General features: G+C 38.8%; 1 protein-coding gene across 1 annotated transcript in view; it reads left to right on the plus strand.

Moving 5' to 3' along the window:
* LOC8043935 (Down syndrome cell adhesion molecule-like protein Dscam2) overlaps window positions 1-24,846 on the plus strand; it is a 288,829-nt gene extending 263,983 nt beyond the window's left edge. The window contains exons 13-28 of the mRNA XM_042288283.1: window positions 3,588-3,707; window positions 6,379-6,552; window positions 7,297-7,444; window positions 8,015-8,163; window positions 9,755-9,886; window positions 10,961-11,134; window positions 14,910-14,980; window positions 16,003-16,258; window positions 16,964-17,059; window positions 17,504-17,689; window positions 18,745-19,041; window positions 19,706-19,906; window positions 21,654-21,809; window positions 23,591-23,703; window positions 24,340-24,415; window positions 24,827-24,846. Coding sequence (XP_042144217.1) covers window positions 3,588-3,707; window positions 6,379-6,552; window positions 7,297-7,444; window positions 8,015-8,163; window positions 9,755-9,886; window positions 10,961-11,134; window positions 14,910-14,980; window positions 16,003-16,258; window positions 16,964-17,059; window positions 17,504-17,689; window positions 18,745-19,041; window positions 19,706-19,906; window positions 21,654-21,809; window positions 23,591-23,703; window positions 24,340-24,415; window positions 24,827-24,846 — 2,369 coding nt within the window. The remainder of the gene's footprint in view (window positions 1-3,587; window positions 3,708-6,378; window positions 6,553-7,296; window positions 7,445-8,014; window positions 8,164-9,754; window positions 9,887-10,960; window positions 11,135-14,909; window positions 14,981-16,002; window positions 16,259-16,963; window positions 17,060-17,503; window positions 17,690-18,744; window positions 19,042-19,705; window positions 19,907-21,653; window positions 21,810-23,590; window positions 23,704-24,339; window positions 24,416-24,826) is intronic.
* The last annotated feature ends 2,999 nt before the right edge of the window (window positions 24,847-27,845 follow it).

Raw genomic sequence — 27,845 nt, forward strand, 5'->3', positions numbered from 1 at the left:
TGCTTGCTCTCTAAGCCGCCGTCTTTCTGATTTTGTGCTTATTAGGTCGTTGCCGATAGTGTTGCCGGCGCCGCTTTTAGGGCTCGCGGGATTTCGCTGTTGACACCGTCGTTGGCTCCTGAGGACGCTAGTATTTTGACAAAAGTTTTGCTTAGCACCGGTTCCGCCAGCAAGTCAGAGTGATAGCACGTCCCTCTGCAAAGGGCGTGCACGTGGCGACAGGGTGACAACGGATGTCTTTCAACCCTGGCGACTCTAAAATTGGTTCAAAGGGTGGTCGTGTGGGTCTTTAGGCCTAGTAACTTTGTTTTGTTTTTCGAGCTGCCACGTCGATTGATGAAAGGCGAGAAAACAGCTTCCGCTTCGGTGAAACGCCATCCTTTAAATACGCCGACAGAGTAATTATCGACTCTTTCATCGGGATAAATTCAGGCCTTCATTTGTCTGCTGTTTCAAGAGGAGTCGCTGCCATTTATCTTAACTAGACAATCAGAGAGTCGGAGTAGGACTTACTTGACAACGGATTTTAAAGTCTCCTCCCGGAACGCTGCGCCCATGAGAAGGCGTTAATGTGTTAGTGTATTCCCTGTTTGACAAATTGGAAGTTGATGAATTTTCGCGTGCTCGTTTGAATTATTGCAAGGCATGCCAGTGCTTAGAGCAATTCATCAGTGTTTTAAGAGGGGCCAAAACGGACTTCATGAGACACCCTCCTGCCAACGCGGTCAGCCAGTGCGCTCGATATCTTTACTCTTGTTTGTTTTACTTCTTTGAATGATATTAAAAATGTATGTTTTATTCTTAATGGACGTCTTAGTGAAAGTGTGCCAGTGAACTCAAATGTCAAACTTGGTGAGACGGACCTACAACCATCATATATAGGAGTTCAACAAGCTTGGTGGCTCAAACATTCCTACTCCATCCTGAATATCGATATAAATATTTGCATATAATCTCCATCATTTTCTTAGTTTTCTATTACTTTGTAAAAATAATGGTAGTAGCAGAGATTACAAGTGAGGAAATTTCGGCTAAAGCTCATAGAATTGTAACTTTGAGGCAAACAGGCTTATTAGTTAAATAAATACAAAGGGCGAACAAGGTGGGTCTTTTTTTAATTAGTAAAATATTTCAACTTGAGCGCAATACTCGAAGACCTCACAAATATATATCTGGTTAAAAAGTATACAAAATAAGGAGATTGGTATTGGTATTTATTGCGTGCCCAAACACCGTGATATTGGTGCGCATAAAAGTCACAATGAGTTGAACATGCAAAGACATTAAATACAGGAGTGACACATCAGTCATAATAAAGCAAATTACAGACACAACTCGGTATTCAAAGTAAAGTAAGGTATGGAAAAGAAATCATGCTCTACAAGGCTATTACAAAAAAGTTGAATTTTAGGCATTGGTGACCCTTCAATCTGCTTGTCATGATAAAACGTATCGCAGGGTCGCGTATGCTTAGCTGGCAGACGTAGGCTTGTAAAACTCAAAAGATCCGGTACATCAAAACGACCTTGTATGAGTTTCTGTAAAAACTTTAACAAGAAAATTATACTCAAAATAGAGTCTCCTGTTAAAATGCCTATCGTAGACTATGCGTATAAGACGCCCTTATACCATTTCAAAGCGTCTGCAATCGCTATGTGATAGAAAGTTCTACAAAACAGACGCAAATTCAAGTAGCGGCCTAACCAAAGCACAAAATAAGCGTAATAAAGTATGAGGTGCCTGGAAGTGTCTAGTCACACGTGAGATCATCCCGAGCACTTTAAGACCGGTACCACAAATGTTAGTGACATGAGATTTGAAGTATAGTTTACAGTCTACAAGCACTCCAAGGTCCCTGACTACATGAGATCGAGCAATAGTAGAGTTTCCTAACTTGTTTTTAAAGTGTAAAGGGTTATTGCGTCTTGTTAGCAAGATTACCTTAGTTTTGTCGGCGTTCAAAGGCAAGCGGTTTAACAGGCACCACTTTGAAATGCTCAACACATCAGATTGTAGCGCTTCACAGTCTTTTTCAGACTGAATATGTGACAATAACTTTATATCATTAGCGAATAAAAGGATCCTGGCAGATGTAATACACCTTGAAGTATCATTAATAAATACTGGGAATAGCAATGCGCCCACTACTGACTCTTGGAGGATTCCTGAAGTTCGAGAGATCGCACTTGGTAAAACATTATCAACACGAACAAAGTTTCTTCTCGATGACAAATAACTAGAAATCCAATCACAAAACTTAGGTGCAATACCATATTGTTCCAGCTTTTGTACAAGCAAAAAATTATTAGCCCTATCAAAAGCCTTTGAAAGTTCGAAATAAATCGAGTGGATCGGACCGCTTTTCCAAACGACCGGGGCTACGTAATGAAGAAATGTACAAAGGTTAGTTTGAACGAAACGTCCTCTAATGAAGCCATGCTGTTGATGCGTAAGATACTTTGATAAATTGGAGAAAAGACATTGTTGCACGATTGTTTCAACTATTTTAGCAAAACCACACAAAAATGACACATCTCGTCTTTGGCATTGAGCAAAATGTCGGCGTGGAAGGTGCATCCTGCACAGCTGTAACTTTGACGGAAACAAAATGATGCAACACGTTTTTCCTTATGAATAAGCACAACAGAATGGTGGAGAACAGTCACCATATTTTTAGGAAAATGGAAAATTTTTTTTCTAATTGCCACTTGACTAGTCTCATCTTTGTACATTATTAAAGGTTTAAACATACATAAGACTTATGTTCCAGATCAAATAATTATTTTCATTTTGTTGGAAAGAACGTTTTAGTAAAAATATATAACAAAAGTTTTGATGTTTAGCTATCCAATTTGCTTGATAACGGTGCAGAAATCAAGCAAAAAACGTCAAACAAGCCATGTTTGACCATTTTGACGCAAAATATATATCTCCCTCAATGCTGTACATATTTAAATCAAATGTTTTCATCATATAACATAAGTGAAAACTATTTTGGATTTCGGATATTTGTAGATGCCACCGAGCATGATATAAACGAAAAATTAAATAATTGAATAAGCCGTTCTGGTGCATTAATATTTTTTTTTTCTTTTCAAATATTAAATTTCCGCTATACCTTCTTTGATTGCGTTTTCCAAACATGTTGGGAAGTAACATAAGCAACAGGGCAAAAAAATAAAAAAAAGATATAGTCCGCACTCGCATGCATGATATTATCTGCGGAGTCTACAACTATTCAACTAGAAGTACAATTCTTGAAGTATACAAAACCACACAAACTAAAATAAATCTGCTAACACATATGTTTATTCAACAGAACACCTGCTACTGACAATCGCAACCCACTTTATATAGTCGTTTTAAATTTTTTTTTTTAAGGTTTAAGGTGTTTTTTTACCTTCTCATTCGCCTTGCCTATTTCCTAATTTTTAGCGACTGGCTCTTCCGTGTCCTTCGCTGGAAAGCAAATACTTCAGATTTCTGAGAGTGCATAAATATATTGGAAGGACGCCAGAAGCACAAGCTTAGAGGCTCGTGCGCCAATTTTGGCGAAGGCAGCTGACGCGAGGCCAGTTTCCTCCTAGTACCACCCATGTGGACCACAGAGCCAACCAACGGGAATGTGGTTATCGGCGAAACAGTCGTCCTCGACTGTGCCGCCGATGGCTTCCCGGTTCCAAGGATCGCCTGGAAGAGAGCTGAAGGTGAGCTCATTTTAAAGAACCATAACCCCCATCATAACGAAGTATTTTATTCAAATCCTTTGAAGACTATAACTAAACTCCAACAGCCGAACCATTTCAGTTCGGTCTTATTTGTGTAATTACTTTGTACCAATAACAAGCGACATTTGCTACGGTGAACGTTTATTTAAGTTTTCAAGGCCCTATTGTGCACGAGCACGCTAAGCGCCATATTAAAAGCTAATAGATGCTTCTGTGTGATATCATGCAAAGGCAGAAAAAAAAACAATGAAGAGGATGGTAATGAACAACCAACAAACGAGAAAGTAAGTTAAATACCAAGTCAGGTAGGCTGTTTGCCTCCTCAATTGCAGTATGCCTGACGCCTCTAATGCTCCCTCTCCACTAACTCATCATCAACTATTGTCAGTCTCCTCAAATCATCTACAGCGGCGCCGAAAATTTATGTGATCTACAAAAATCGAATTATAGCACCAATTGTGAGTTGTCACATCCTGTCGATATTGTTTAAGTGCGGTTGAGAGTGAATAAAGGAACAATTTTCCCTGGCATAACATTACCACCAGCTCTCTGCATTCGTCGTCGTTAGGTGAACAGAGGCCTCGTTAGGGATGTTCTAAAAGGACACGCGAAGCATTGAAGCAATAACGCATATTTTACTATTGCATGATGTGGTGCTCCTGCTGCTTGCGTTATCTACACGCAAAGAGTAGTTTTTTTTTAGTTTTTTTTTAGCGGAATGTCCCAAGTTCATAAGGGTGGAGAGACTCCTACGTGATGTGTAGAATAAAGGAAGAATTACCACCCGCGTTTTCTCCGTTTAATACGCACCTCCGTAAGCAAGTTCAAATTAAGGGCGCAAAGAACAGACGCTTCAGTTTTCGCTTCGGCCTGCCTATTTGGAACCAGAAAAGAAAGGGCATCAGTCATGAAGTATTTACATAGTCTTATCTATTGATAGAAGATCATTATATCGGCTGGACAAAATGACATGCTCCTTTGGGGTCAACGTCCCCCTCGTCCGGCTATATTGCATGTGCATCTCTAAGTTGGTTTGTGTTTGCGTGTTTGCGGCATAGCGTTAATAATCCGGAAGTGTTGAAACTGTCTTTGATTTATGTTATTCTATAAAAAAAATGAGTTGCACTAGATGATTCAGGGCTGCCATTAGGCTTATACAAGACGTTTGGTGTGTGGCATCTTTTTGGGGGATAAGAAACAATGCATACTTCTTGAAGCTTGAAAAAAAAACAGTGTTTTGCCAAAGAAAACGAGATTGCAGGCAAAGCCCTCTAATCCTCATATTTAAGAACAGTTGTTTGGTCTACCATTATGTACTATTTTTGCGAACCATATAAATTACGATATCTTGGATATAAATATTGATATCAGGCAATGTAATAAAACTGTGTGACAACCTTCCGAAATAGCATTTAGAAAATCGCCCTAATGTTTCTAATCATACGCGTTAGGTATAATAAAACGTATTCTAAAGCACAGCCTTCAGTTTTGTTTTAAATATAATATGCTTCTCAACATAATAACATTCAAAGAGCTTAGGTAGGATTGCTTGAGTGTTATATTATGCAGGTTTAAATTAATCCGAGAAATGTTCACTTCTTTGTGCAAACACGTGTTAACAGTCATGTGGGTCGTGACCCCGAGGTGAGCCGCGAGAGATTCTGCATGGGGTTGCGGAGCTGCTCGGGATGCTGAAAACATGCAAACTGGACTGGACGTTTTTGGTGGCATTCAAAAAAACATAGTACAGGTTGCAGCTCAACATCCAGCCAGAACTAAGAGTTGCGGTGTCATATCCGAGTTCTCGTTTTGAGAAACTGTGCTCTAACAAATAAGCTTGCTTAAGTACCTTAGTGAGGAACTGCAATTGCTGATGATGGGTTTTTTGCTTGAGGGGGGGGGGGGGGTTGATGGTTTTTTGTTGACCTTGTTTACTTTTACTTATTAAATGTCAAATAAGCTGAAAGCGTAAATTTAGTGTTTTATTTTTATGCGCTGAAATTCAAACCCTTGTGGCACCGCGAAAATTATGAAAAGGGGGGAGGAGGGTAGAAATATTTATTTTTTGTGGGTCGCAAGTTAGCACAGTTTTTGATTAACTGGTGCAGTCTATATATATATAGAAACAAATGGTTATACAGCCAATCCTCGAAGTCACTTTGTAAATGACTGTATCCAAAAAAACGTTGTTGATGCAATAAATCCAAAGGTGCAAAGGGTGCAAGCGAGTTGGATAAAAATAACTGTGATACCTGGATGAGGAGGACAAAGGGAACAAAGTCACACACAAATCTCCAAACACCGCTAAATGACTTGGACATTCAATCTATATTTCAGAAGTAAGCTATACGAGTGTATGAACCGTTTTTTTGTGGGGTCACTTTTTAGATAATACACATTTTATGAAAGCGATAGTTACTATTATAAAACACCAAATAATTTGATACCTTTATGGGAAACAGAAAGCTCTAAAAACGTACCCAGCACGCAGATTGCTCTAATGAGATAGATAGAAGTATATGGAAATATATCAGCATGCTAGTCACATGTTGATGTTTCAGTCTTAATAACACACTTATTAACACATGTATGTATTCCTACCTTAGCTCGCTTGATAAAATCCACCTTAATGATGGCAGATTATTTGCAGGTAATGAGCCGAGGAATTTCGAGAGGCTGACGACCAGCTACCGCGTCCAGATGCTGAGCAACGGAAGCCTCGTCGTACAAGATGCAGAAATTTCTGACAGCGGGTTTTATCTTTGTGAAGCGCACAACGGCATTGGAGCTGGACTCAGTCGTGTCGTCTCACTTTCCGTCAATGGTAATGAACATGTTTTTTTAATGAAATTTTATAGTCACATCACTTAGAAACTGGTGAAAGCCGAGATCAAATAGCACGCTTTGTTTTCATTTACTACTTTTATATGAACATAATAATATGTTGCATTATTATCCTAGAGATGTATACAATGTGGAATTGTCTTTGGTGGGGTTGTCTTATAAATCCTGGTAATCTAAAACAAACAAAAATGTATACAAACTGTAGTTAATAAAAAAACATTGGATATTATATTATCTTATTTTGAATACTGATTATTTGAAATTGCATAACTTATTACCTTATTGGTAGGCTTGATTCCGGGTCGCAATATTCGCAACGGTGTATGGAGTGCTGGCCTATCGCCTATTACCACATGGACCTATCACCACATGCATATTTGAAATAAACTATAATGTAGTGGTATCGATTTCAACATTTAAATTTATCATTTGATTCAGCGAATGAGCGTTCTAAGAGACAAAATAAATCACCACTGGTGCATTCATTTTCTTTTTCTGAATTTGTGTTTCCGTGATATAGCACTGACAGGGTGCTTTTGCCTTCAAAAATGTTTGCTTTCTTCCGGTTTTCTTTTTTCATTGGATTAGAACATTTTAGATAAACCTCGGCGAGAACGAAAAATACTAACCAATATTTTATATGTTTTTTTATTTTTCTTGTTTACGATATATGAATTATTTAAACTGTGGGATTATATACTTCCGGGAATTTCATCGTTTTCAGTGCCCCCGAGTTTTTCAACAAAGTTTTCCAGCCAGAACGTGAAGCGTGGCCAAGACGCTGTGTTACGATGTGATGCTTCGGGTGATCCAGAATTAATAATCATGTGGGAAAAGGACAAACAACCCATCGACCTGACCATTGAGAAAAGGTGATCTCTAAGTGATAAGATATCCTAATCCTAGTAACTCCTCAATATATCAGATATTATTTTATTCAATACACCATTTTATGAGAGAAACAAGGTACATGACTATCGCGCTGATAAGATATATTAAAATTATTATGTTTTTAGTATTAAGGTAAAGTCCAATTAAAAGTATTTTTTAAAATATTATTTCACCTTACACAAAATAATAAGTTTAAGAAGCACTAAATTGGGCTTGTTTTGAGTACTTGAGAATACAAATAGATAAACCTGTGAAATTTGAAAAATGCCTTAATATGTCTACATCTAATATGTGCTTCTTTGTATGATATTTAATAATTTCTAACACCGTGTAATATTTTGGTAAAATATGTAATCATCTGATTTTCTTATTTATATCTGTCAAATGCACTGTTATGTGGAAGGATAGGAGAAACATATAAATCCGACATAATATTTCAAGATGCATTTTTCCCATTACAAAGGCCTATTGACTGAGCTTAATTGTATATCTGTTTTAGCAGAGTTGAAATGAGTGTACTCTTATCTAATTTCCCTCCTAAACGACCACAGGTACTCCTTGTTCGAAGAGACTTTAGATGGAAGGCTTGCATCATCGCTAACGATTTCATCGACTGAGAGGTGGGATGGGGCCCTTTACACCTGCATTGTTAGAAATCCATTTGGTTCCGACGAGACGAATGTGCAGCTGCTTGTGCAAGGTTTGTGGCGTCCCAATAAATATATAACGTTTCGGTTAAATATATTAATATGAACACATCTTGGCAGTCGGCTTGCGTTTGCTTTTTAGCAAACGCAAGCACACTGCAAAGCGCGTAAAAACGTCGCGTCAATAATTCGGATTTATATTACACGTATATTTTCATTTACATTAACTACATGTTTTGACACGAACGTACTAGGGATGGTCAATGTAAGAGCACGCGTCGATGCACTGGTGTTCATTTTCGTAAATTGTTATATCTTAAAAAACGCTGTCCTTTATTTTGCTAGATAATAAATTATTGTAATATATAATTACAAATAACAAAGATATATAATTATAAATATGAAAATTAAATACAAAATTTGCTAAAAACTAAATAAAAGGAAATACTAAATTACGTGCATTCTGCATTTTAATTTACTATTTCTCCCCTAATTTGCGTCTTTCTTTTATCACGCATTAAACAATCAGTTGAAAGTAAGCGCCTGTCTTGTCTTTAACTTTTTTCTGTCCTTGTTCTTGGCGCTTTTGTAATTAGGATGTTTACCCAAATATCACAAAAGTTACTTTTGATTGAACGTAGACCTTTAAACAAAAGGAAACTATCGCGTCGAGGTAGGCTGAAGCCCGTGAATTACAATCACTTAACCAAAAGGTCAGGAAATGTAGTAAGGCAAAAAAACATATTTCTGTCATTGGGTTTTTATGGGCCCCTACATTGCTCATAAGAGAATAATGCTGATCCTGTCGGACAGACACCTTAACCCTGTCTCATATTGCTATTTTCGATTATCGCCCATAATACTGGGTGATTGGCTTTTCATGCTTTGTTCCGTAAAATAAGCGGCAGGACACAATTAGAGTATTGGAGGTGTTATCGTAACTATAACGAATATAAAACAAAAAAATCAAAAACGCTGTATGCGATATGCAAACCACTTAAATAGGTTAAATTTAAGAAATGCGATGTGTCTATTTTCCGGCAAAGCACTTAGCAGAGTGCATACTTGTGGAGTACGGAGAATCTAGGCGAAAAGCTGCCTCGAAATATTTTAGACATAAATAAATAGTAATACGAATAATCTGTACGTAGGCACTAACATGACTTAAACAGGTGATGTACCATGCACAATGCTTGGGTCCGAAGCGTCCCTGTTGAATCCAGTCAAATTTGAAACGTCGTTATCTTCCAAGATATCTATGTAAAACATAGTAATCAGCTATTTCCAATTTCCGGGAAATTAATGGCGTGAGATCACGTAGAGTGTTTCGACCCAAACGTCGAAACACTCTACGAACAATTATCATAAATTTGCGGAGACGACTGTAATATTAAGTAATACGCACTTCAGGATAAATGAGTTTAAACTGCGAAAGTGCCTCAGGTTGTTTATCTTTTAAGTTTACAGCAACCCCGCTGCGACTTTAAAATGAATATCAACAAAATTAAAAAGAAAGCGAAGTTGGTATGCAATTATTTTATTAATATTAGACGTAGACAAAAAAAAATCATGCATCTGAAGACGCGTTTCTTGGAAATAAAATCTGGACTGCGTTCCCCATTTATTTTATTTTTATTTTTTCAGAACCTCCCTCTGCCCCAACAGAAGTGAGAGCCGCAAAAATTGCAAGTCGCACAGTGGAAATTATGTGGTCTCCATCTTACAATGGAAACAGTCCCATAAGGAAGTATCACGTGCATTTTGCAAACAGGACAAGTACGCACCTACAAACATATCGCCATTTGGATGTTAAATATGTTATGTTATCTATGCGTCATATTGATATTCGTACATGAGAAGTGCTGTTAAAACAAATCCAAAAGGGGCCACTTGCTGTTTAAAATATATATTCGGTTCGCAGCACTTTCTACGCCGGAAAACTTGCTTTGTTGAACGGTGGCAATATATTATTTGAGCAAGAAAATAGGCGGCATACGAGGGGCGATTATAAAGTTCGTAATATTATAATTAGAAATTGAAATTCAGCAAAGAAGCACGGGTAGGATATTCCTTCTCTTCATATTGGGTACCCAAAGTCATGCACTTTTGCCAGCGATGGACAACCTGCCAGAGGCCGTTGTCAAAGAACTCCTCGTCTTTAATGTTCAAGACCCGCACCACTTCAGCAATCACTTGGTCGTCGTCTTTGAAATGCTCTCCACGATGTGGAGTATTCAGACGAGGGTTGAAAACGAAGCGACTTTGTCAGAAGGTGGTGCCTGTGTACTTGAACACGGCCACCAGCTTGGAATGAATCTCCTTGGGAATTTTCCCCCTTATATATAGAAAACAGATAATTGCCTGTGGTTCGACAATCCCGCCGGACAGTGCCATTCTAGTTTCGAAGTCCTAGTGGCGTTCCTCGGTACTATCAACACGCGATGTTCATAATGGCCCAAGTTAAGCACAGCACTCGTGTTGATGACTTTTTTATTCCTCTTTCCTGAATTTTGGCGACAATATTACGAACTTCATGAACAACCCTATGATGTGAAAATTCTTAATTGGTTGAAACACATGTATGAACTTATAAGCGCAATTAAAATTTCTATACAATTCAATGTTTCAAGAAGAAAAAAAAGATTTATATACACGATATTTTGAACTAAAGCACTGAGTAAAAAAACACTAATGACATATATGTTTTGCATGTGTACAACGTTTTATAAGCAGAATGTGTGCATTTGGCATGCTTCGCTTTGGTCAAAAAGAAGTGTTCAATGTTGTTGCAAAAACTCGAGTTGGCGACTTCGAAGAGAAATCGTACTTAAACCGGATTCTTTTCAACAGCCAGTTGGGACACTTCAAGCAGTGCACTTCTGTTATCCGTTTCTGGGACTGAGAACCGTGCTACGATTTACAAACTTTACCCGATGACGACCTACAGAATACGAATCACAGCTGAAAATTCTCTGGGTCACAGCCCACCCAGTGATACGCTGGAAGTGACCACAACCGAAGAAGGTAACGTTTCAAATTACAGTTTATTGTTTTTTATTATTACCGTTTCATTAAGATAACTAAAACTAAATTAATGTACTATTGCGGACAATATGAGCTGAAACAGCGCTCTGGTCTGTGCACGGTACTACCTGCGCCGCCTGTCGCCTTGCTGTGTACACAGAGCGCACCCTGAGGACGAGCTAAATTCTCACTTGCGCTCGCAGCTCCACTGCGCTCTTCCGGCCGTCTGCTAGCGAGACGGCGTGTGCGACAGCGGGCGTGTGCGTGGAAGGGCGGCAAGGGGGGAGGGGGGACGGACGGACGGACAGACGGACGGAAGATTACAGCTGTCGTCTTTTTTTCGCAATTTATTTACTTCATTCTATCGCTTAGAATCAAGTAGAAAGAAGGCTGACTGGTGAAGAAAAAATGTTGAGGTATCTTAAATTGCAGCTGCAATCATCCTGTTTCAAAGTCCAATCGAAAGAGGTAGTAGGTCGTTTTTATTTGATTAAGTGCATGCACAAAGTAGAACCTCGTAAAATATAGGCCACAATTTATATGCCGAATATAGAACGGCTCCAAAATATTTCCTTCTTTTTCTTTTCTATTGCGCACAGCTGTTTAAAAAAAAAAAAAAACAGTAACCAGACATGTTACTGCGAAGGTTTTGTAACCTTCACTGGAGTAAAAAGATTCACAAATATTCATGGTATTAAAAACCTGAGACTCAGGAACACAGAAGTGGACGAACACAACACAACCTCTCAAACACAGCTGAAGGTTTATTTGTCAGACACTCGTTTCAATATCATATATTTAAATGATTTTCAGAAATATTATTTCATAATTATTAAGCCCACGTGTCTCCTTCAAACAAAAAAGCTGCTGGCAAGATGCCAGCGTTTTATTTATCAATTTCCAGTCTTAGTAAAAGGTGACAAACAGTCATGTATTTGCCAGAGAAGTAGCTTGAAACTTCATCGAAAGAATATTCGCAGAGGACAATGTCAGACACAAAATATTATAGCCGGCGTGGAAGTTCAACTGCACTATACAAGCAGATTAGGATCAAGGATGCACCGCACAGAAGTATGGGCCGGTTGACGGCGTCAAACTGTGTGTCACAACCGTAGCAGCTAGCTTTGTTTCAATCGGCAGAGTTCTGGTTCAGGGGGTACTGAGGCGCAGTAATACTTATAAAAGAAGTTAATACCGCGTCATTCTCCCCTCACTCCTGACCACGGCTCTCATCCTCTCTGGTAAAAATCATAGCGCGCGACCACGAAGTATGGCCCGGCCCGAAGCCACTTTCATTCACGTCTCACCGTAATTCGGCGGCAGTGGCACGATGGAGCGGACGCAGTGACATGGCTGCCTTCATGCGCCTGTAAACGTGTTCGATTATATTCAGATCGGCTTCTTTTAGGGGCCAAGGCAGTTGTTGCGTCAGGCTGCGCTCCTCGGAAAGATGCGAGCGTGACAACGCAATTTCCACTTCGGCGCTTTTTTGAAATGCACTGAAACGCATGATAGCTGAAATTGTGAACATTGGGCTGCACGGCACACGCATCGTGATGGTGGTTCTGTCGACCAATATTTTCGCTAGCAGACGGCCGAACGAGTGCAGTGGCGCAGTGAGCGTGAATGAGAATTTATCTCGGCCTCAGGGTGTGCCGTGTTTGCGGAGTGATGCGACAGGCGGCGCAGGTGGTACCGTGCACAGGGCGGAGCGCTGTTTCAGCTCATATTGTCCGCGATAGTACTTCCCCTTTGAGGGTACGGTCTCTGAAAGCTAATTATTCTCATGCCGTACTGTCCACAGAGTATTAAGAGGACTATATTCAAAGATACTCCAACGGTAGGCGATAAAAAACGCGAATGAACATATCACAACTCAAGACGCCTAAGCAAAATAGGTCCCGCCGTGTGCATAGGTTCTCGCTGTCTCCACATTGTATGTTTTTTTAGGCTTTACATATTCGGCTTAAAAGAGCTGCGAAAGCGACACTAATGCGGTTAGTTATATTTGCGAGGGGACATAATATAAGAGGCCAGTCGTCACGAAAACTTGAATATTGAACTAAATTTTGTTAGTCAACATTTTAATTTCTGAAAGAAGCACTTAGTTACTATTTTAAGCGTTCTTAACGACATCGAAAACCACTAAGTCAGTAATTTTATATATACTTCATACTCGTCGGAAGTGCAGCAGTGCGCAGAAGTCACCATTCGTGCAAGAGGCCGAAGGCTAACAGTAAAAACACACCCGAATGATAACAGGCGAAAAAAAAAAAAAAACCGCTAGGGATCTTTAATGTGCGGGTTGCCTTGCGCCTACTGCACGAGAGTTAACTTTTGCGGTCAACCAGGCTTCCGGAGGGCTCCAAGAGTTTTTTTTTTTTACATTTTACCGTTAAGGAGTTTAGATGACGACCAGGAAGTTTCTTATCTGATCCGTGTTTATTTTAATTAATTAAAATATATATTTAACATATTTAGGTTATATCACACTTATTTGGACTATTAGCTCTCTTTATTATGTTACCTTAGCCGCATAAAACACCCGAGGGAACCGCATTGGTGTAGCATTTACGGCCCCTTTAAAACAAACTTGTGAAGCCTGTAAAAAGTTGTACAGCTCGCGAGAACGTATGAAAGGCAATGCGTGTTAAGACACTTGTCTAAAATTACTTATCTTGAGTAAATGGGATTGCGACATTAGGCAATAAGAATTTCGTCCAAGAGCAAATCACGAAGATAAATGCCTGAACATAATATACCTAGCCCTGTATTTGTTTAAGCTCTAAGTGACTGCAGTGGCATACTTGTGTTGTGGTATATTTCGTTCATCTGTTTATCTCTGCATATTTTTGATGCTGCATGAAGCGTAACTTGAAAATTCGTTAAATGCGAGGTACTCATTCGCCAATACAGATATTCAAGTCTTGTCGAATCGCCGCTTATTCAATGTTTCAAACTTGGACTACATTTATAATCATTAAAGTATATAAATTACAAAATTATCGTGAGTGAGCATGTCAGCTGGTACACACTTAACGCTTTGAAGCAATCAAGACTGAGGCATACGAATGCTGACACCAAGAGAAGAGAAGAGGAATGTCTCGAATGAAATATCGGGTATATCGTGATTACTTAATGGAAGAGAATACCACTTGCAGGAATGAAAGGATATCTAACCCTAACACACACTTACTCGTAAAGCTCACCCTAGACTTATGGCAGGAATGGGTTGAAACAACTCTCATAAAGTGTTTATTGGGTTTCTAAAACAAAACCGCAATTTTTATCATTTATAACGGCTTAATGCAACGGAATTGCTACACGCTTTTAAAAAACAGCAAAAAACACTCAAAAAAACGCGTAAAGTCATCTTGCATGTGCGCTTTCAAACGTACCAATGTATAATCTGACAAAAAAAAAAAACATTTTGTAATCCTCACTCTTTTAAACTGTGATTATAAAGGTGACTAATTGGACAAAAATGCTAAACACAGAAGGATAAGACTCCACTCGTCCACCGCTCAGGTTGAAAATAATTAGAGAGAGTTTACAGGAAAGATAAAGCCCGCGAAATGCGAAAGATCAATGATTGTGTCGATTTTCAAGGCCTTTATTGAAAATAAATGAACGGTTCATGAGAGTTTCCTTTCACGCAAATATCGTAAATTCGTTGTATATAATCGAAATTCTTCCCTGCTTACCATTTTTATCTGATAATCAATGTGGTCGTTATCTACAAGGCTTGGTCTCCCAATTGATTATTAACCAACAGCTCCGGGAGGTCCGCCACTTCACGTCAAGGTAGAAGCAACTGGCTCTCAGTCATTGAAGGTGACTTGGGAGGTAAGTGCGCCAATTTTTGGCATCTTGTGCGAAATAAGAGAGCGATTCCTTATTTAAACACGCTAGATTAAAACAAAATTCAGCAGGATGTCTTACGCAGGGTTGTGCAGTTTTTTGCAAGCATTATGCAATCTTATCAAAAGCTTTTAGTCCAATACCTCAATCAAGCTGTGAAGTATGCAAAATATGTTGCAACGGTGGAAGTTACAGCAAGTAGAAGAGCAAGGTACAGGAATGCATACATTTTCTATATCATAACGGAAATGTTTATAGACATAACTTTGAAAAGACTGAATTACCATAATCCACAAACAAACGTTTTTGCCGAATGCGAGAAACATCAACTTGTAATTGTTGGAACGAGTCTTAACAGGTGTGTAGACAGAAGCTGCCTAATCCCATTTCAGTTACCTAGAGTCTGATCAAATATAATTTTATACTAGAATAATATTACGTAAAAAAGAGATAGTCACACTGTATGCTGACTTGAAGCTCGGTTATAGAAGCTTAGTATATTCTAGAATGCTAAATATTTAATCGAAGATGAAAAAGTTAGCTACGAAGTTTCAATTTGGGGAAGGGTGGGAAAGGTTGCTCATAATTCGCTGCATACCGAATTATCCACAATATATTTTTTGTTTAATATTAGACTGACTAGTTTCTTCAATGATGGCGAAGCACACTTAAAATATAAGAAAAAGAGTGCAGAGCGAGATCTACTACGAGTAGGGTGAGGATGGAATATTAAAGATGAGCAAGAACCTGCACGCTTCCCAGGTTTAAACAGGTTGGAGCAGTGATAGTGTATTTCTCTACACACGCAGATATGAACGGCGAAGTTACTTATCATTTTTTTACCGTCCTAACAATCCCAGTTACCTATCTGCATCATGTAGCTTCACAATCTCTGAAAACATAAATGACAGAAATATAGTATATCATTTGGCAATCACAATATTATGTTGTTCATCACTAAGACAATTGACTAATAAATTGTATTTACATTCCATTCTTTTCTAAAGCCACCACGAAAAGAGCTTCATTATGGGCAGCTCAGAGGTTACTATATTGGCTACAAAGAGGAAGGCAAAATGGAGGCTGAGTTTCAGTACAAGAACGTAGAGGCATTGGATTTAAATACTGACTCCCAGAGGCACCTTATGAGCCATCTGACAAACCTCAAGCGCAAGACAAGTTATTCAGTCAAGGTTCAGGCATACAACAGCGAAGGTGCCGGTCCAATGTCAGACGAAGTGAGCTCAACAACGCTGGATGCAGGTATGCACCGGTCTTTGAATTGTTTGTCTTAAAACTATTTTACTGAACCCTTCCGTGCAATGTTTTGCATAAATCTGTCATTTTATTCGTGGCATGTCGTCCGTATTTTCGCAATATTTGTATAAAATCAGAGTATTTTTAATACGTAAAAAAATTGTGCACAATAAATAGACGACACTGAGAGAGTTAGCGAAACTAGATATTGAAAGTAAAGACATCAAGCATTTATGTCTCACCCCAATGAGTATTTTTCTCATTTATCCTAATATTCGCTTGCCTGGCCTCTATGCTTGGCGACAAATGAAAGAGTTTTCTCGTGAGTAGGACTCATGCTGAAATATTTATTCCTTGAATGGTGAAAAGGACGTAAAGTTTTGTGAACGTTTTGAGGCAACTGCATGTTTACCTGCGTCCCAAGAAGCCTGACTGTAAGGCTGTAAAGGATTGTAATTCCCACTTATTTTAACGCCTCGTTTTACAGCCTAAGAAAAACTTTAATGGTATATTGACACATAAAAGTTAACCATACATTATTTCTAAATATTTTTATATAATTTAATATTGCAGGTGATTTGTACAATTTGTAGGAAGGCAGATACGTCCGCACATATTTTTAATATGTAGTCTCTAAGAAGAATAAAACAGTTTTTACTTCAATATGCTTGGCACAAATGAGAATGTGTAACTCCACTATATAATATTTAGTTCCCCCAACCTCACCCGCTCTGAGACTCAAGACGAGCACATCAACATCGGTCACCGTTGAGTGGGAGCGCTTCGAAGACGACATCGTTGTTCGCGGTGAGCATAACACTAACGAAATGCTGTAAAGCATTTCTCAACATGGAACTCCTAGGACTAAGTCATGCACATGAAACCTTCAGTCTGCCGGTCAATTACACCACACGCCGTTATATTGTTTTTGTGTCAGTCATATTTAATAATATATGTAACAAAATATTAAATAAAAACTAAATAAGTGAACTTATATGTTGCATAGATTTTTCACCGCTCTGTAACTAGAGGATGAAGCAGCACTTAAAAAAATAATACAATAGGGCTACCAAACGTCTTTTTACCTTGTACAAAAAGTTCCCTAAAGTATAAAGCGGAATATTGCCTCGGCTAGGCGAGGCTTTAATCTTTAATTGCTCGTTGAATATTCAAATTAAAGAAATAAGTTTTCATAATTTCTGTTCTCTGTTGTCTCGCATTCAATAAAAACCGCCGTTTTTTCCCGCCTAGATTACGTGCTTCACTATCAGGTTGAAGGTGGGGAGTGGAGAGAAATATCCCTGAGCACAGACGACAACAAATACATTTTAAGAGGCCTAAAGTGCGGCTCGTTGTACAGCATGTTCATGACAGCCACGAACAGCCTGGGGACCGCTGAACCACGTGACATCATCTACGCCAGAACAAAAGGAGCAGGTACGAATCTGCACCTCACTAAGTAGATAGGGACATCGCTTGCTGTCTTGGCTATTAAATTCTTAGCTGCAAATTTATGTTCTGCAGCCTTTACTAAGAACAGTAAACAGCTCGAAAATTACGCATGAAGAAAAAAAAACACACACACAAACAAAACTCACTGCTCCTATTTGTATTTGTTTTTTCGTTGCGTCTTTTAGTCTTTTCAACACGGCATAAATAAGAACATTCAAGTGGTACAACCTTTACAGAATTTAGAATAATGTCAAATCCTGCGCAGAAAAACAGGGAAAGACGTACCGTTACTACCAATATTTGTTTTCATGTAGGCATAGAGTTGGGAAAAAGCTTTCATGTAAAACCAAAACTTAGAAGAAGTCGTTACTTTCAAATTAATATGAATCCTCGCAGCTATTTTCTAGTCAATAAAGCCAGCAAGCAACTCATTGCACAGTATGGTCTGGCTGGAAAGAGACTATCGTAAAAAACACGATGCTGCACTAATATACTTCTTAAATGTGCATGCCATGAATTAGGATCAGCGCCGACTATCCGAGTACTCCCGTACTCTAGCATGTAGTGAACGCGAGTGCAGCTTCAGCGTTCGGCTTGAACTGGCTTCAGATATCAGCACACGCTTTCTTCCCAGGAAATATCGACCGCCAATGTCTCCTTCAAAGAGTTTTGAGATTGGTCGATTACGCAGCGCGCCAACCTCATTGTCATTCTTGGCTGAGGAGAAAATGTAATCGTACGTCCATTGAAAATTAAAAAAAATATATATATTAGTCATTGTGAAGTGTGTTGTTAGAAACAAGCCGTAATAATTACCCCCTACGTATAGAGATTTATGCGTGTCAATAATACGTAACAAAAATAATTGAACGGGAGTGTATTCCTTTATGCTGAAAATAAAAAAAAATATTTTTTCTTATATTTTTAATGTTTTATTTTATTATTTAATATTAATTTTAGTTAAAATACAATAAATGTATTTTAAACGTTATCGTAAAATCACCCTATCTTTATTTTATTTTTTACTGTATTCCCTTAAGCACCAGTATCGTCGAATCTGGAAGAATTTATCGTTCTAAACGCCACTTCCATTGGCCTGAAATTGGGGACGTGGCAAAGCGGGGGCTGCCCCATCCTCCACTTCGCCGTTCACTTGCGACCCACTGGAACGAAGGAATGGCAGATGATGTCCGACCGGGTGCCGCCCAGCCAGCGTCGGTTCGACCTCAAACACCTGACTCCGGGAAAAGAGTACGAGGTGCGAGTCAGCGCGTACTCAGAGGCTGGCATAACAGAGGCCGACTTCAGGTTCAGGACGCTCAATGCATCTCACATCGGTAAGTAACTCTGCGTAATCCCTAGTGCGGCTTTAGTGCCAAGACAGAGCCAATGTCTATTGCCCTTCTACCGGTAATATTTTCTGGTTTGTCATAGTATGCTTAATGTAGGGTAATCTTAAAGATATAAGTGTCACCTTCTTAAAAAAAACAACGCTATTAAAGGCCAGAGGCTCAGCAGATATCTAACCTAAACATCATCAGGTGTTATAACAGTTTAGGTCGCATTTTTTACTGATGTATTTTGTGACTTTTTGAACAACTAACAACTAAAGTAGTTTGCTCTTAATTTAAGGAAACGTTCGATTGTGCAATTCAAATGTATTGTTCATTTAAATCAAAATATTTAATAAATATTTAAATGAGTGGAATTTAAAAAAAAGAAATATTTTAATTTAAAACATAGCTGCAACTTCATTCCGTGCAGTCAAGTAATGTAGAAAAAAATCAAATGTGTGATACTAAATAGCTGTGAAATAACTCGAATGACCGACATGTAGGTCAGTTCATACCTTTCGTCATCCCTAATTGCCTAAGATTTAATTGTAGTTCCATGACAAAGCAAATGATTTGAAAGCGAATAGTAAAGCCAATCGGGTCATGGCCTCTTGTTTTTCAAAAAGCTACGCTAGCTTTTCCTTTCGTTTGCTCGTTTCCAATGCAGTTGGCTACAGCTTCAATCACGGGAGCTCTGAGATTCATCAGACCGGAAGTGGCTTGCCTGTGTACCGAAACCTATCCGTCCTGCTTCCGGTCGCCGTGTCTGTCCTGGTGGTCATCATTGTTGTAACCCTCGTGGTTGTGTACCTGAGAAAGCAGAATGACACTTATGGTGCCACTGAACCTAATAACGACCACCAGATAGGTAAGCATTCATCAATCTCTCAATCAATTGGCTTACGAATTACTAAGGTCATCGCACATCTTCACATAATCATCGCTGGATTAAGTTCAATTTACCGCCATTATCTAGATCTTAATGTGCTCGACGCGTCAATATTTATTTTGCTTGATATCTGAATATTTGTTTAAATTCGTTTTCTTTTCCATTTTTTGTATTTGCATCTGTGCACCAATGACCCAATTGAAAATGTAATAGGCACAAATATTATTAAAGCTCCGACAGTTTTCGTTCTAGCACTGTTAGAAAGCACAATTAGTTTCTTCTTAAAAAGCATAGCAAGTACACTACATTATTAAGATAAACTATCTGCTACTTTGCATCAAATTTCGCTGCTTTTTGGCGCAAGACATTGATCTGATTTGAGCCACATTTGCATTGGTCGGTCTATTTTTATTTTACCAACGCGATATACCTTTCGTATATCTCCCAAAATGAAGTTTGAAACTGATAACCTAGTCACTTCGTTCTGAATTTAGCGGCCGCAGTTGAATCACCCTACTTTTTCCGTGCGGGCAATTAATTCAATAATTTCCGAATGGTTATTCAAGTGTTGCTGGTTTACTTTTTCACAGCGGAGCTGTTAAGGGCTACATTTCCCATGATCGTGTCCGTGTATGTCGACACAAACCTACTTGGACAGCCACCGCCATTTATAAGTGACGGCGGCAAACACACAACCAGTATGGTTTCCGCCGTCGCTCGTAGATGGCGGAAACCTTTTCAGCTTAAATAGATGAATAGATAGTTGGGCCCGTTAGTGGGAATTCATCGTAGGAAACAGCGCGAAAAACAGACGACGAAGAAGCCCAGATTCTATCGAGTACAGCTCTGCTGGTCTTCCTACTTCACGAGAGTAAAACGGCTGAATGTTTTTATTATTTCTAGAAATGACTAGAGAAATATTGAAAAAGCAGGTATGAGTTAATTATACATCGTTCTAGGATTAAGGTATGCTATAATCGTCAATATATATCATGTCCTAAAATGTAGATAGTTTAAATTGACCGAAACGTGACATAGTCTAAATAAAAAGAAGAAATTTCGAAAATAAAGTAGGGTGCAGGCGAGCTGGTGAATATTAACCACGATGATTTAACCTGAGACTGGATAACAAGAGAAATATTAAAGCGTCGAAGGAACAGTAACTAAACAGGACGATGTCTCAATAATAACCACGTTGGTTTCGCCTGAGACTGGGGAAGAAGAGGAACATAAAATCGTTGGAGGAACAGAAAAAGTAAATACAGAGTTGTTACAAGGCATGCATTGTTCTGAATTTCTGTCAAATTTGAAAGGCATCGCTGCTGGAGATTTGGTTCTGTAGTATAAAAAAGCACGAGAGGAAGACGAGTCGGTTATGTTTGGTGGTAGTTGCTTGCGTTCTTTGTAAACCTCTGCTCCTCAATCGGTGAACACTGATATTTGTTTACGACATTAAATACTAGCTGAAAAAAGACCTGCATTGTTTTTTTATATAAAACATGGTCTTCAATTTTTAGCTCAATGTTACTTTACATTTTTAGGTATAAGTTGTATGTCGCAACACTGAATCAGATTTTTCTTCAAGTGAATTTAATAAATTTAGCCCAGTTAATTTAAGCAGAGAATCGTCCATTTCGTCGATCGTAACACATATGAAACGAATATATCAACGGGCGCAAGTATGTGCGAGAAACATCATAACTCTAATTACTTGTGCAATTCTCAGATGATCCACTAAGAAAGTGCCGCGGGAGTGTGGAAAGTGTAGGCATGGACGAATTTTGCGCCAAGAAAGACCGGCTACAAATGCAGCTTCAGGACGCCTGCACCAAGGCCACTTCGTACTACACGTCAGGAGCGCAGAATCCAGGCACGAGACTGAGTAAGTTAGGCGGCTATGTATGCGTGCGTATGTGTGTGTGCTTGTGTGGGGGAGTGTGTTCGTGGTTTATTCAATATAATTTTGATCGCCCTGATTATGATGTTTTGTTGTTTTTAAACTTTTTTTTAATATATTATAATAATATTCTTCATTTTGGGATACTTTGGCACGAGCGCCTGGAGGGAAAGAGTTACGGAAAAATGACTAAAAAATAATCTCAATATTCGGTCCATATCAGAAGAACGAACAAATTTCAAAAGGCTTAGTAGTGTCTGTTTTGCTCAGGCAGCACACTACGGGTTGATCCAGTACTCGTAAGCATGTGTACTGAGGTCCAGAAAACTAGTCCGCTCTTCGATGAGCCCCACGTGCTCCCACGTCAGACATCAGACTCTGGGCTAGAGTGCCTCTTGAACGCGTAGAACAGGTCATCGCCGGGTGTAAAGCTTCAGCTCACTGCGTTGTTTCGCAGTTGGAATTGGTGTGTGCAGAGGGCGTACTGCCTAGATTATCTCAGTCAGCTACGCAGGCAGTACTTTGGTGTTTAGACTCTCCATCGAGTCAGGACATCCTCAAAGAGTGCGGTACCGGTGCGTGCTTTATCAATGAGCACTTGATCACCTCTTAGTGAATCCTTCGGTAAGGGTGAAGGGTTTGCAAGGGTCTAGTACGACACTTATACAGGGTGATTTATTAAAAGCTTTACAGATTCGTTAGAACAAAACGCTGTAAAAACTGCGCTTATTCGGTCTGTGCAGGTGAGATATACTTCCAGGGGGACATTCGTAGATGCAGATAACTATCAGTTGGCTAATTGAGCAATATTTGTGAATTAGCCTTATAATTAGTGAAAATAGTCATTAGGCTCCAATCATAAACTTGCTGTGCGACATCCAACAACCCCTAAAACATTAATAATGCGCTAAAGTTACAACTCGTGGAACAGGTACAAGGCTGGGACTCTCACAAGAGACAGAAAAATCGCACGAGCGCCTTACCGCAACCGCTAGCTTTGTACCTGCTCAACGAGTCGTAACTTTAGTGTACTTCTACGCTTCTCACGCGCTCAGTTTTCTGAAAATTGGTGATTTAGTGGTCTTCGATGGCGCTCAGCACGTTTATTATTGTAACCATATGTCTGTTTTAAATTATTTAAGAAGTTCATTAACAGAATAACACAATTAGCCAAATGATCATTACGGTTAGCACCCTATTCTATGCCCCCTCCCCCCCCCCCTCCTCCCCGGCCGCATAACTCAGGGGAACAAACCGCATAAGTGTAACTTTCACAACTTTTTGTAAAACAATCTTATAAAGCTTAAAAAGCACCCTGCATTTTATGCTATAACACTCACCATGCAGCTATATCTAAGAGCAATAAAGGTTTTTTTTTTTGGACGTTACTTTTGGACAATCCTAATAGGCTGTCACTCAAGAAATATAAAATCGATTGAATATGCTATGTTAAAACTGCGGATCTATAAGCGCCATGCAGAATAACATCCAAATCAAAGTCCAATATTTGTTTATATAAAAGTGTACCCTGTTTCTATTAAAAGTATAGCTAAACTTAAACATTTTTATCAGCGTGAATATCTAAAAATATGTTCCTTTCAAAAGAATTTTAATGCATAAGATTCGTTCTAAGTTACAATGACGGTTGTTCCGCAATCAGGTTATAACAAAGACAACTTTTTTTGTTTTCAAAAGATTTGCTTTAGTCAGCCAATGCTTACATTGGAATGAATCTTCTATATACGTTCAACAAATTCTCATTCTAGATAGATCTGGGAATGGCCATGAGTACGCTGAGCCGTACGCTGCGTTGAAAGCGAGGCAGCAAAGAATGCTCGAAGAGTCTGACTACGGGGATGCCGTTGCCTTGGGTCACATAGTAAGTCCTTCGTAGATTCCGGATTTTTATTGAGTAATCTTGGGAAAATAAGGTTAAAATGAAATTAGAAGGCGCCTCCTCTGGATGGCGATATTAGTGAACAATACTTTAAGTTTCAGAGTCAAAAAAAGAAAGTTTCTAAGAGGGTAGAACTAAACTTCCTCTGTATTGACATTTTGAATATTCCCCACAATAGCTGATTTTTTAAAATGCTTCAATTTTCCTAGAAGGGGTGGGGGCGTGTAAAGTTGGGAGCACCAATGTCTAAAACAACTACAGCGAGCTTTTTTTTTTTGGCAGGCAAACCTAAGTTGTTTTTTACGTGCTTTTTAACACGGTTTGCAAAATATAATCGCAAAGTATGGTTGACGAGCCGAGGGCATTAAGATATTGCGAAATTTTTATGTGAAAAAGGTAAATAAACATGTGTGATAACCAGTAAATAAACCACTAGAAATATTTTTGAAAGTATAAAATAAACTGTACTTGCAATTTTCTTGTTTTCTCTGTTGGAAAACCTAAAATGTCTTACAAAGGGAGCGATTTTAAATTGAATAAGCGGAGGGCACCCTGATCTATACCTATTAAAAATGTGTTAAATGTATACTTTAGTTTTTCACATGTTCTTTTGTGCAGTCAAGGTGGGATGGTTCCTCTTACGCCTCGATAAAACGCAGTCCCCAAAGGTCCCACATAGCAAGCTTTTGTCGAGGTAAGATCCTTTCATAGTCATAGTAGTCATCAATAGGCAAAACCGAAATAATTTGCATTTAAATGCCGTTTTCATGCATATTACAATTAATCACGTGCGCCGTAGCCCGTTTTAATAAACTATATCAATAATAATAAAATCTTCCTTGCATATCCTCATCGATTTGTCGCTAGGTTGGATCCCACGTCAACAATGTTGAACATGCCTGCACACATTGTGATAATTTCTTCAAGACTTGTCGCACAATTTTTGTCCTGAAAGCCTTTCAAGAATTAGTGATCCATGTCTTGTATCAGGTTCTCACAATAGAAAAACGATTTCGCAACTTTGTGTTAACAGCATTTCAAGTTAAATAGTTCTGCACGTAGATTAAAATCAATGTTTTTAATGAAAAATGTATACGCATTACAGATCCCGAAGCAAACGCTTAGGCCACATAGTTCACCTGCTCTGAAAGAAGACACTTGGATTTTCGCGGATGTGAGGTTTAGGCACAACACGTTCACAACCTCTTGGACGTGGACCTGGACTGCAAGCACGATCAGAATGGTAAGCAAACGCCTAGAATAAAAAATGGAAAAAAATATAGAGCGAATAAAAATGGGATATGGTTGAACCACAGCTAAAGCATGATTTCAACACTTGGTTTTTATCAGCAATTCAGACTACAAGTACTGAACAAGAAAACAAATCTGAACTTTTCTTTTTACCAAGAAATATTTATAGGGATAAAAAATGCGAGACACACAAGAAACAAATAACCCGCACTCTTAAGAAGAAATAACCCATTTTGTTCAGTTCATTTTTTTATTTGTTGGACCACAATTTTTTGTTTTCACGAAGTGTGGACATTCTATATTTTCCGTTTTATTACCCTCCTCAAGCTTTCTTATGTTCAACGCTTGGCGAGGACCCACACTTCCTTTAGCGTTTTGTAATAGGCAGGTTTATATAGGCTTAGTTTGTTTAGGAAATAAAGCTCACAGTGAATATTCGTGAGCTCTAATATTTAGTTACCTCTTATTTGAAGCACGAAGCTTTCCCCGCTATTAGGGATATCACTCAATGTCCTACGACACCAAATGGTTAAATTAAGACACCGTAAGGTTGACAGAAAATAGTACACTCTTGGAGCATTCAAAATAATGCGGTTGATTCCTTCTTGGAGAAAACCACAATTGCTCAGCATCATGATAATAGTTTTATATTCTGCTATATCCTGATAAGGCGGACAATAATGTATCAATCAGGGGCTTTAACGTTCAAACTAAAAAGGAGGCATATATTATGCAAAACCTTACCTATCTCTTACAACATGAATTGAAAAATGCTATTAATTTACCCATATTGATATAGCTTTTTCTAAGCAAAGTTAACGTCTCTGAATATTACTGTTTATAATTCGCTTGCTTTTATGGGTTTCAATATTTTTGTTTTTGAAATCGTATATAATATAAATTATATCTTGCGAATTCACTATAGGTGATTTAGCATTACCGAAAATTCTTGCATATTTGAAAGCTTCCCAATATATTTTACCAAGTACATATTAAAAAAAACATACGATGTCAGTAAATAATAAAAGTACAGACAGAAGCATAATATATTCAGTGTGGTTTGCTTGCAACCACATCCTCACATTCAACTGTATCGAATAAACTCGAACATGACTGAAGGCAATACCGGGAACTTTTGTATCATCATTCGCGTAGCCTCCTAGACGTATCTATGTCTAAAATGAATTATTAGTATTATTAGCAGTTGCTCAATTCTATTTCAATGGAGCATTCTCTATTACGGTACACTATTACATACCTGCCAGTAATTAAAGGACAGGACGTACTTGGAGTGATTATCAAAAACGACTTTTCATTCATAACGTTTAATAAAAGTTCAACGGTTTTCAACATTTTATGCATTTTAAAATGTGAATTGATTATTGTACTTTAATTCCAGGACCGCTCGGCAGTAAAACCGCTACTCATTTCCGGAGCCATGCCCACCAACAAGTGCCTTTGAAGAGGATTGTTGTTTCAGCGTTGAAGAGTTCCTCGTGAAGCGTCGGTTCTTTTAAATACTGCGGAAACAAATGATTGAACTCACAACCTGGCCTAGGAAACACCGTGTCTTGAGCGTAAAGTGCCGAAAACCCGCTGTGATTCCTGGTTCATCGGATGAAAGCACGCTGCTCACTGCGCCCTACACAAATATGAAACACTGTGATCTGTAAATAAATGTTTTTTTTTAAGATTTATATTTATCTGGAGGGAATGGATATTTGTCAGAAACATCGGATTTGGAAATGACACAAGAGAGAGAAAGAGGTTGGGCATATAATAAAACAGGATCAAGACCGTTACTCGGAAGCAGTCCATGCCTGAGAACAACAGCACAGCGCTTCGACCAATGGTAAGCAAAGTAGAAGGAAAAAGATAATTCAGTAGTGTTTTTATTTTTTTTCTGTAATGCAGAAAGAACATTCTCGAAGAGAGAATTCGGTGGTAAATTGTGACTAGATAAATATCCAATACCCTATCATGGCAATTACCATAAAACGTTATTTGCACTATTAACTAAAGTAAACCAGTTAGAATCGAGACAGATTACTCTTCGCTTCCTTTCGCTCATGTGTCGCAAGGAGGTCAGTGGGACGGTAATCAGACGTAATTAAATCATTACTTTGACGTTTTGCTGAAGTTACCTCTACCTTCTCTTGGTCATTAGACTATCGCAAAAAAGGGAACCACTGCTATGATACAGGTAAAGGCCCTTTGCAAAGCACGCATTCCTGTCCGCGGAGCTGAAATTAATTTTTCGAACCACTTCTATATAACCCGCTGTAGCATACGATGAAGTAACCTTGCAGGCGACGGGAGATACGCAGCCGTGCGTTTGAAGCTAGTAGACGAACTGCTCTACACCTCTTTTCTTTCTCACTCGCTGGTGTCTCACGTGGTAAAAGCTTCAAGGGCGTGCACAGAACTTTGAAATAATTTGTTGCACGCTCCTATGCAGCCATTTGAAATTTTCGTAAGCAAGTCTGTTGGCCGCAGGTTATTTATGGTATTTTTCCCCTCCTAATTTTTAGGCAAATTGACTCTAGAATAACATCTTTTCTGGGTTTGATCTTTAGGCTGTCCGAAAGAAATATAAATCACCATCAACTTTACCCACGCATCTAATTCTCAAAAAAGAGGACATTTTTACACCTTCCTTTTGTTGATGCGACAGCACCTCATCCGAACGAGACGGGCCGACTTTGATTTAGTACAAAGGAAGAAAAAGGGCAGCAGGGTGCGCGTGTCTGTTGTCGCTTTATGGATCGATGTGCTCCGGTAGCATTAGTGGATGTAGCCAAGACCACTGATCTAGTAAATAAACGTTTTCCCTTGATCAGAATGTAATATGCACAGAACGATGCATTTTAGAG

This window comes from Ixodes scapularis, unplaced genomic scaffold (assembly GCF_016920785.2).
Source record: "Ixodes scapularis isolate PalLabHiFi unplaced genomic scaffold, ASM1692078v2 ptg001568l_1__unscaffolded, whole genome shotgun sequence".
Classification (NCBI taxonomy): Eukaryota; Metazoa; Arthropoda; class Arachnida; order Ixodida; family Ixodidae; genus Ixodes; species Ixodes scapularis.